The following is an 11,815-nucleotide window of genomic DNA, read 5'->3' on the forward strand; positions in this document are numbered from 1 at the left end:
AAAATTTTGGTAAAAAGCATCAGAACTTCAGCATTTTTATCTGTAAAATGACAATGCAATCTCCAACACTTTTTATATGCAAAAACATCAAAATTTGATCACTTATTTGTCCTGAAAAAAAAAAAAGAAATAAGCTAAATAATTAAATAAAAAATAAAAAAGCTGGGTTTCAGTATATTTTTTCAATAAAATTGCCAAGTTTATTTTTTTTAATGAAATTTCCACGTGGACTGATTTTTTTAAAAAGAATTGCCATGTGGAGTCCACGTAGACTTATAGATGACGTGGCACTATAATGTTTTAAATATAAATGCCACGTGTATTTTTTTGCGGGAATCTCTCACCATTGGCACTTAAGTGGTCGTTTTTCTCCGATTTGATACTCAAGTGAGCCAGCAAAAAATATTGGCATCAAAGTGAGCACCGTACACAAATATTGATACTTGAGTGTCCCGCCATTATTAAGGTGCTTTGGACCCAATTTGGGGTTTTTGTTCAACTGGTCAATTTCGTGCGAAACTGAACCTTTACCCAAGCATAATTGACCATGGGTAATTCGTTGGCGAATTCAGATATGTAAAATTGTCATTAAAGATTTGAATTCGTCCATTTACGCTTAAATCTGTCATAAAATGTGGGGGGTTTTATTCCTAATGACCCCAATTGGACAAAATTTCCCAACAATTAGCTCATAAATATTTCTTAAGAGTTGGTTCACGTTTTTAGTTTTGAGGAAATTGGTTAAAATAGGGTTTTTTTTTTGTCAAAATCAAAATAGGGATTTTTTTTGGTCGGATAATCAAAATAGGGTTGAAACCTATGTTGCACGGACACGCCCTTCAAGGAGTTTTTCGCATGTTGTACACGTGTCGGTGTCGGACACACTCGGACATGCGGTCAGATGCATGACCAAAACACCAAACAAGCAGATGTTCCAAACAATAAAGGCTAATTCATGCCAAACTAATGGAGACAGTTCATTTTGTTAGATAGCAATTGCCGTGCCACGAATTCCTCATCCAGAACATGATTCTGAAATGTGAGCCCAATATTGATGTGAACAACAGATGCTAGCAATGCGAATAATGGCATTTTGGTAATCCAAATAAAGTGTACCCCAATCACCCTCCATCTTTCAGAAATGAATTTGACATGAGATGCCATTGCACATTGTCTGATTTTCAAATAAATTCTCAGCTTTTCTGTTCTTCAAAGAGGGGCAAACCCCAATCTGATGGATCGAAATCCAACAGAGATTTCAATACTTGGTCTGCTGCATCATGAAAAGAGCAATCAAGCCTGGGATCTGGCACCATAACTGCAAACCTACCAAATGTGTAGGAATATATTAGCTGAGGGAGCAAGAGAAATCCAAACAATCTGATGCTGCAATCTTTTGCTATTAACAGTAGGAACAGCAGTTGGGTGAAAGAAAATTCTTTGTTAGAACTCAACATGGTCAAGGAATAGAATCGAAGAGATCTATGAAATAGAGCAACCAAATGAACTATAAATCAGTCAAGTATCAAAGAACAAAATGAGGGCAGCAAATAAAGGTACATACAGAATGAAGTTGAGCAGGAAGGAAAATGTAATTGCAGGAGAAAGGAAAACCGTAGAGGATGGATCGTCTAAGCCACATTAGCACTATAAAATTAAGCTCCAGAACATTTGACCAATTCTACCTTACACTTGGAAAGTCCCGGACAGTGATCCCAGATTTAGACCCCATAATATGTGTTGTACAGCCTAAAATATGTGATTAAGCCCTACATTACTGCATGCAACTGTTCACATCCCTGAGGTCAGTTAAAATCGCCATTCTCTGTTATTATTCTAGTCGAAGGCTAACAATGACAAATGCATAAAGATGCTAAAAGCTGATCGTTCGGCGATCCAATAGCACAGAAGTAACCACTTAATGGAACTTCTCAGCATCAGTACATGTGCATGTGATATTCCAAACTAAAGTTTTACAAGGAGGATCCTTTAGTATTCTGCATTCCTTATCCTACTTCTCTTAATTTCGTGTTATGGTTGGCAAATGAACTTTCACACAAACATATACAATGTCCTCAACTAATTGACTGCATTGAATTCGAAAGGAGATTGGACTTCCTACTATGCACGACAATTCCACCAGATTTTAGATCAAAGATGGTCATACTTCAAGCGTTACCCTGCAAAAAGAATCTGCAAAAGCAGCCAGGCTGAACATAATCTGACTATTCAAACTTGACGACAACCTTATTATTGAATCAAGCATATCCACTAATCTGCCTTCAGATGTATCAACCAGATTTGGAATCCATTTTACAAACTATAGGGAATACCATTTCAGTCATTGGCGCTACGAACTCAAGCATTGTGGGAACTTTCATGATGGTGCATTGCTACGACTGAAACTGTTTTTCTGCTTTCAGGATCGAGAAAGACTAATGAATTTGAAGTTCATCACAATGATTGCAACTCAAGATCACCACCTAATCGGACTAAAGGACTTTGCAACGATGACAGATCTGCATTTTCCTACAAAAGTTTCATGGATAATAGCACTTAAAAACAACTCCCAAAATTTCTTCGTGTGTGACATCATTGCCAAACATACGCACTGTAAGGATTTTCATTCACAGCTTTCTAGATTGCATATTTTTTCCTCCTTTTGCTTTTTGTGTATCTTTCTTCAGATTATTAATTCGCTAATCCCATGAGCAATTGCATTATATCTCTCTTACATATTCATAGCTAGATGGGATACATAGATCCAGGCCTAAGTCAACTAATCGTCCTATATAATCGAGTGATGACCATGAAACTCCATATTGGCCAACATGCTCCGTGTATTACAGATTTCCTGTAACTTTTTCTCAAAAATCGTAATTCTGAGCAATGCCCACCTGCTCTACTTACTTTTCTTAAAGTACATAGTTCTTGGTATTAAACAAAGAGTAGAACATCGAACATCAGTGAAACTGTACAGAAGCAAAGAAAAGATAACAAACATGACTAGACCCTTACAGTAATCTAAAACTTGACCTTTCAAAATTACAAGCATGAGATGCAATGCAGTTCAACAATTTCCACGATAATCAAGAAGCATAATCACTATCAACAAGCTCACTTACATCCCAGCATTTTTAGCTGCATTAACTCCTGATGGAGCATCTTCAAACACAAGAATATTGAGTGGATCGACCAATCCCCCCTGTGAATGCACAAAATTGAACAATGTCATACCAATATAAGTCTGCAGAACGGCTGCAAAATTTAGAAAAACGGTGAATAGAAAAGGATTGACCAAAATAGCACCCATCAGAGAGCCATTACCTCAAATCTCCTGGCTGCTGCCAGAAATATATCTGGTGATGGCTTCCCTTGTTTGACTTCAGGGTCATCACCAAGCACAACATGATGCATCAAGGAAAAAAGTTCACCATGTCTTTGAGTCTTCAATTCAAAATGGCGCCGATGGGAACTGTGGAGTACATATCAGATTGACAGTAATTCCATCCGAGAAATGCAAAAGGAGTGTATATATGATACCCAGGAGTTGAATATTTTCATACAATACTTCTCTTTCTCTTTGTTCTCTAAAATCTCTTCTCTAACCAAACACCATCCCCGGATAAAAAGGAAAGAAGATTGTTTGATCAAATTGTTACCCTGTTGCCAAGCAGATGGGTATCCCTTTTGCATGAAGATGTCTGATCAAGCGGCTAGCCCCTACAATGAGTACAAGGTGAATCATATCAAACTGTATTACATGGGTAAGAGTGAAACTTACAAGAACAAACTTAAGTTTCCAAGTACGATGCCGCAATGAGATATGCCTGGCATTAGCTCGCTTGTGGGAAACATTGTTTTTAACATCTCTTCCCTTTCCACTAGAAAGTCCTCAGCAGTGAGAACATCACTGATTCCAGTTTCTTCAACAAAGACTCGAGAAGCTTCAATTGCTTTCTTTCCCATCATTTTTGCCTTGAGAGACCAATCAAATGTTTTATTATATCTTGCAAGTATGATTTCCTGGACTTCTGTGTAAAATTTCTCCGTATCTGCAGCATACAGCAACAGAATGCCCCTCAAAGGTTACTCCTTTCCCAGGAAACTGGAAACTACTGGCTCTCATGCATAGTTACTTTAACTAAAAAAAAAAGGCAGGACAATCATCCAAGCAAATGAGACAGCTGGAGCACAAATGGCAATTGATTTATCAAGCAAGTCAAAAAGGCTCTTAGTTTGACCAAAAAAAAAAAAAGCTCTTAGTTTTCGGCAACGCGAAGTTCAACATCCTTTAAAACATTCAACCACAACCAGGAGAGATTAGAATGGAGCAAGAACAGCATACGTAAATGTAGACAATGCTTACGTATTTCAATATGAAGTTCACGGACAACTTGATTAGAGATTGCATATTGAAAACAAACAGTTCTTACAGATGCCAACCTCTAATTCCAATATTAGTAACACTCTTGTGATAGAGAGTTGTGGGTCCAGGAAATTGTGCTGGATAGATGCTTTATCTATAGTTATGATTTTGAAGACAGTAACTGTTTATCTCCAAAACTTGAGAAATATTGTCCAAGCTAAAAAAACTCTTTCTAGAATCAGCTCAAATTTTCCTATTCTAACTTCTATCCGTTCGCATATGATATTCCTTGCTGCACAGAAAACGCTTATATTATGAGTCTTATCAGTAATAAATTATAGCATATCATTGCACACTTTTACAGCAAGAACATTGATATAAATCAGGATAAGGCACACAGACATAATCAGATATACGTATGAAATTTAAATGATTGCCAAATAAAATTCCTTGTATCTTGTTTTTGACAAATAAGAATTTTTACTTAACGACAATTTATAGAAGTGCAAGGATGAGATTGAGACAAAATGACAGATTTAAATGGGAATGAAATGATTTAAAGATAATCGATGCTCCATTCAGTATCTAAATTGGCCGCCCCTCAGTCGGATATGTTCTCCAATTAATATCAATCAACTTTTTCAACATAATGCTGCGAGGGACAGTCTACAAAACATTGCAGTCAAACTTGAGTGCCAACAAGACAAGTTCCTTTATTTACTGGCTAAGACCCAGCAAAGATATCTCTGAATTTTAACGACTTTGTGCAAGTACACAATGTACTACAAGGTTGTCGACCGATTCCCCAGACTTAAGATACATATAACAGCAATTCGCTATAAGAAATCATCTTTTCATCATATTCTCCTTTACAAGTATCCTTTCCAAGATCATTGTCCATACAAACAAAATGACCTTAGTCAGTACATGCAACTTTCAAATTTTTCCCTCAAAATTCACAGAGAAAATCTTCTCCTAAAGCATTGTAATGGCATTTGCCGTTGAAGTTGAGGTTCTTGTTGACGTTGCATTGCAAAGAATCAACCTCTTGCTATTTCTGTGGAATAATACCATATCAAAAGAAGAGATCCCCTCCAACTCTCAGCCTTTTCACTTCCCTAGTAAAACTTGAAAGAAGAAGGTTATCAACCACCTGTCACATCACAGATTCTACAAGAGCCTCTTTACCTAAAGCATATGCAATTCTGGGAAAGAGACCTTCAGAGGTTGCTTACCCACCAAATATCATGAAAAAAGAACTTCCTTTCCTAGTCCAATTCTTAAGGAAAAGTAGTTTCCCACCCTTCCAGATGTGTTTTTAAAGACTCTAATCATGACCTATTCTGGTTCAACAGCCACCAATATCCAGTCCACGTTAATAGGTCACAATCGATTTTCCACAAGTTGTCATCACTCGCTGCATATCTCTTTCGAAGTTCACCCAAAGGTTCCTCACTAGCACTCCTAAGATTTCTTATACCCACAAGTAGCATTTTGACTAATCGAATGAAACTTATGCCTTCGATTTCATCCCACAAAAAAAAAAAAAACCCTTCTTTTCATGACCTCTGAATTGTATGCCATTAAGAGGGACATGGCACAAGGAAATATGCAGAAGCTTAATGATCTACTCTCAATATAATAATCTCCTATCATTTGACATATAGATGTTCTTCCAATTTGCTGACTTCCTTCACATGCTCCCTAAATCGCCTCTCCAAACAGATTTGTGGGGACAAACACCAAAAGGAAGACTATTCATTGGCGCAGACCAACTTTACAACCGAAAATGTAGGCTCGAATGTCCTATAGGAACAACTTCACTCTTGCTTAGATTGATTTTCAAGCAGACTTAGCTTCAGAAGAGGAGCAAGCATGTCAAATCTTAGTATATCTCCATCAACATCACGTTGACATTCACAGGGCAAACCTAGTGTATCATTAGCAGATAAGGGATGTGATTTGAACCCAACCTACTTCACTCTCTGCAGAATTAGAACATAAATATCACTCCCTCTACTGCTCCAAGAACAATCTTCAAGAAAGCTTAACCACTGAGACGCAGGATTTCGCAGTAGAAATGCAGACTTCAATCAACTTCTTCCACTTAGCCCAAATGTCATTTTGTCCCACTGATATAGTAAAAGGATCCAATTAACATGGTAATAAGTTTTTTTTTACAACATATAATTTTTGACACATTCCGAAACTACTGGCCTTAATCCTGCTGTCAAGCACTCATTAGCAATTAAAACAGCATCCCTAATTTTTCTTCCATGAATAAAAGCATTCTGATAAGTTAAAAAAATCTTATCAATCACCAACTTCAGCTTATGGGCCAAAATCTTTGCAATTAGCATATAATTACTCAACACAACAATTGGCTCTAAAATGTTTTCCACCCTCTGCATTCTGATAAAATCCCTCAATGAATTCCTACATCTCAAAACCATGAACTATATCCCACAATCTTTCCAAGGTCAGTTCCGTTGGCGAAGCGAGCAACTATAAGAGGATCTTATTCTCAGGAACAAAACGTGCCCCTTCATCATACGGAATCGTGCGCCACTCCAGAACAATTTAAAAATCCTTGGGTGATTGATCACGATAATTCGTGAGTTCAAGGTCAGCACAGCAAAGCTCCCACACTTTAGGAGGCTAAATGAGCATAACTCTTGCGCAAACAGAACACCCACTTTCTACGAAGAAGCCAGAGACTGCGCCACACGCGCACATACCACATGCACCACATTCCCAATCGTAACATCTCCTGAAAATTTCCGTACGCACGCATCGAAGCCTTCGCTGCATCCTAACTGGAGTATGTTCGATCCGACAAGAAAGGGACGGGATCTAGAGCTCCAATGGACCGAATCTCGCAAAAGGGTTTGGAAGGAAGTACCGAGCAAGAGGCCGTCCATGTCGAAAATGACGTGAGTGATGGTTCCTCGTCTCGCCATTACGAGAGCGGCCGGGCGCGCGCTTGATGTCGGAGTTTGAGGAGAGACAAGAAGCCGAAACGGAGAGAGAGAGAGATGCTGAAAAAGATATCTCCCAATCGTCCGGAATATATTCCAATTACTTCCACTTTTACTTTTTTTTATTCACATTTTTTTTTTTTTGGTCAGGTGCAATGGTATTCTAATTTACTATACAAATCACATTATATGTGTTATGTGCTGTACTTAGGTTGTGAAATCCTGCTCTCTCCTTATACGTCCTTCCGAGAGCGAGGATTCGAATATCTCTCCTCTCCTTTCCTAAATAAAAAGAGTGAGTATTGAGGCAATTCTCTAATGATTTCACATTTTTCTTGTGATTATAGAATTCTTTTCAACTATGGTTTTTTTTTTTTTTTTTTGAAAAAACTCAAAGACTACGTTTGGTCGTCCGTATAAAACTCGGGATAGGATATGTTTTATCCTATCCCGTGTTTGGTAGGTGTCCCAAATAGTATAATGTCGGATATAGGGGATATAACCGGGATAAAAAAATCCTAGGGGAGGGGATAGGATAAGGTCGGATAGGATTTCTCTTATCCGTCATATAAAAGCTAACTTTCTTATCTCATTTGTTTCTATTTTCATTTTATTTATTTTTTTTGCAAAGAGGTTTGAAAATCTAATAAAATGTGTATATTGTCAAGTTTTTTGTTTTGTGTATGAGAACATTATTTTTATAGTAATAAGATCGGAATATTTCATGAGCATCACGTAGGGCATATATGTCCTTTATATTGATATACGGTTTCTACTAAATGCGGGATATGATAGGATATGAAAATATCCGACTTTAAATCCGTAGTTCACCAAATGATGGATAGGATATGGCCAAATCCCTAGATTTCTTATCTTATCTTATCCAATCATATCCTGACCAGAAATCCCGACGACCAAACGCGACCAAAGATACTAATGCCTCACAAGTCGAGATAAAGTTTAGATTTTTGTTTTTTTGTGAAATAATACTTTTCTCCTAGCACTGCGAGTTCTTAGCATAATCATGCTACCGAACTCATTTCTAAAAGATTCGTTGCCCTGCGACCTGCGGTTGTGGACTCGGGTGGCTAGCTCTAATAAACCACTAATTGACCGAGTTTTTGTATGCTGCAATTGTTGGGGATTGAGCAATGCTTGGACAAGTTCTGATACCGCGTGCCTCTCGATAGCTCGAGAGAGGTCCCAACTACTACACATGGCCGGTTTGGCCGAATCGCCGGTTCCCGGGCTTGTTCCGATTCCGTTTTTTAAATTTAATTTTTAAAATAATAAATAATAAAATAAACATAATAAATTATAAATTATAATCAAATTGTACATTGTAATAAAATTTAGAGAAAAAAAAAGAGCAGAAATGGACTTGAATTTAATGAATTATCATTAAGCACCTACATATTTTCTTGAAGATAGAAGAATCAAAGCTCATGTAGTTCTTTTACCTTTGATAACCCCAACTTACCTCATCGTCAATCGTCGTTACCCGTTGTGGTACCCGTGGCAGTGGTATCTCTATAATCCTCACTAAAAAATTCATGTTCTCGATTCAACTTTTGGTGTCAAAATCTAGCCTTCATCCAATCGTCGACACAAGCTTGAGCTTCCACGGACTTCGGACTTAATCTTGAATGCGAGAGTCCAAAACTAATCCTCCAGCGCTAAATGTTTGTTCAATCGCAATTGTTGAAGAAGGGGTTACTAATATACGGCGAGCGATGGAGCGAAAACTAGGTAATCGATTAAGTGATTCTTCCACTACTCCAGGATTTGGAAATTTGTACTATATTCGACATCACGAAACTCAAATTGAGTGGTTAAATATTTTTCTAATTCAGAAATACTACATGTTGCTACCTTTTCTTTTTTTTTTTGTCTACTCTTGAGTATATTGTACCCTCTACTAAGTGAACTACCGGTTTCGCTTCGATCCGTGAGGCGATAGATTGTAAAGATCCACAATCACTTAAACCATATCTAGTACAAAATTCTCCATATAATACTACTATAGATTATTTAGCCTCTTTTGTATATTTGAAATATCTATTGCATCTTTCAAATGTAAACAATCATAATAATACACATTCATATAATCTAGTAAATCATCTAATTTAATACGTGAATCAAAAACAATATCAACTAAATAAACAAGATGAATTTTGAAATAATAATGCAACCATTTTTCTCGTATTACTAAAATAATCCGAGCTAATTCAGTATCTTTTTCATATTCACTAAAAATACCACCACTATTAACACACTCTATTAAAAATAAATGCGTAGTAGGATAATAAATACCAGATAAAGTATTAGTAGCATCATTAAAAATTTTCAAAAAATCTTAAAAAATTTTGCAAACATCCCAATGTTGCGGAAGTAAAGTAATTTCGGGAATATTTTGCAAAATAAACATACATAATAAATCTTTGTAATCAAAAGTTTGACGAAGCAACACGTAGGTAGAATTCCAACGAGTCGGAATAGCTTTTGGAAACCTTTTTGCCCTTCTCCCATGTTATTTACAAAATTTGCCTCATGCTTTCATAAAATGAGCACGACTCAATAAAAATTTAATTGCACTCTTTATTGAGAAGAAAGAAGTCTCAAGAGTTCGTAAACCATTTTGTACACATAAATTTAAAACATGGCAAGCACATCTAATGTGAAAAAATTATCCGCAAAAAGAGGATTTGCAAATATTTTCTAATTTGGAAATGGAAGAGATATTTGCGATGGCATTATCAAAACCAATTGAAAATAATTTATTTATCAAAATATATTCTTCTAAAACTTGCCTAATTATTCTATAAATATTATGAGCCGAATGTTTTTCATCAAAAACTCAAAATGCAATAAATCTTTTTTTAATGGTCTAGTCATCACATATCCAATGACACGTGACACCTATATAAGAGTGAATTTGCCAAGGATCACTCCAAATACCGCTACCTAAATGCACACCTCCATTGAATTCCGTAAAAAATTTTGTTAAATTTTTTTTTATTTTTTATAAAGATGCAAAATTTCACGTTTAAGAGTACTTTTCGGAATAGTTTGTGCTTGTAGAACCAACGCAGTATTTATCAAATATTTCAAATTAAAATTTTCACCAGTAGTAAACGGAGCATGATGAAGGGTAACATATTCAGCTAATGTTTAATTATAAAGTGCATCGGGGTAACGGAATAAAGGATGAGTATTAGAATTGGCGTACTTGGAAATTTGTTGTTGCGTAGTGTCGATCTCTACTTGCGTTGGATGTTTTTTCTTCGGATGCCGACGGAATGTTCCGTAGCCGTCTCCTTTCGTAAATTTGTATGTTTGCAAACAATATTTATAATTTATATTATACTTACATTCACTTTCATCATATACCTTGTCGAAGTGCAGCAACAAGTCGGATGTACTCTCGGCCCTTCCGTTCCTGCTCATTTGCTGTCAACGTTTCTTCGATACTAATATGAGAATGAAGACTTTCTTGTGTTGGGACATGCTCGACGTTCGGAATGGGAACAACGTTGATATTATCATCTTCGTCTTCCCAACATGCATACTCACGAGGATCATATCCATGAATAGGATACTTGGAATCTCCCATCACCATCTTGGCATTTCCAATATTTCTGCTTCCACTTGCCATTTTTTAGAGAATTGATCAAAAATCCGATTGAGAGAATTAAGGCGGGATTGAGAGAATTTGAGAGAATTGAGAGAATTGTTGAGAGAATTTGTGAGAAAAATGAAATGGGGATGATAGGTATTTACAGAAAATGGAATAGTTATTATTATTTTATTTTTTTTTGGTAAGGATGGAATAGTTATTTAACTTTACAAAAAATCAATTTTTTTCTTTTTTTGGGTGAGCAACGGTCAATTTGGCCGTTGCATGGCAACAACTCTTTGTAAGGGGTGGGGCGGGGGGAACCGGTGAAGAGCCCAACGGCTCTTTCCCCACCCGGCCCCATCCCCACTTTTTTATAAAAAAAAAAAAAAAAATTAAATGGGCCGGTTCTAACAATTATGAATAGGAATCGGCCCTTGAGGGCCGATTTCAGTTCCAGGTCGGAACCGTGGGCCCGATCAACGAGCCAGTTCCAGGCCCACGGTTCCATTTGGCCATATTTACCAACCGCTATTATTGCCGATGGAAACAACAAATTCGAGCTGCAGTTATTCATGGTTCTTATCGGAACGGGCTATCGGTCACCGCTGTTTGATTCAACTTTTTTAGAGGGCCTTGGAGAAATGCAAATGAGTTTAGTCTAAAGGGCTTTGGGGAAATGTTTTGTAAAATGTGCTTTGAGAAGTAACTTTGAGAGAAACGCGTTTGGTAGAGAAAATTTGAAAAGTTCCTTTGAGTGATTAATTTATTTATTTTGTTAAAATTTGAATTTGTTTGAAATTAAAGAACAATGACTGCTACTTTTTTTCATTTAAATATTGACAACGATGT

At 36.7% G+C, this 11,815-nt stretch overlaps 1 protein-coding gene across 1 annotated transcript; it reads right to left on the reverse strand.

The window, feature by feature from the left end:
• Positions 1-956: 956 nt before the first annotated feature.
• LOC115750809 ((DL)-glycerol-3-phosphatase 2) lies at positions 957-7,443 on the reverse strand. The gene is made up of 6 exons (XM_030688366.2): positions 7,272-7,443; positions 3,831-4,055; positions 3,663-3,723; positions 3,328-3,475; positions 3,126-3,205; positions 957-1,326 (listed from the first exon to the last, which is right to left on the reverse strand). The coding sequence occupies exons 1-6, from the start codon at positions 7,327-7,329 to the stop codon at positions 1,194-1,196; spliced, it is 705 nt and encodes a 234-aa protein (XP_030544226.1). The 5' UTR covers positions 7,330-7,443; the 3' UTR covers positions 957-1,193.
• Between the last annotated feature and the right edge of the window lie 4,372 nt (positions 7,444-11,815).

The sequence above is a fragment of the Rhodamnia argentea genome, chromosome 4, assembly GCF_020921035.1.
Source record: "Rhodamnia argentea isolate NSW1041297 chromosome 4, ASM2092103v1, whole genome shotgun sequence".
Lineage (NCBI taxonomy): Eukaryota > Viridiplantae > Streptophyta > Magnoliopsida > Myrtales > Myrtaceae > Rhodamnia > Rhodamnia argentea.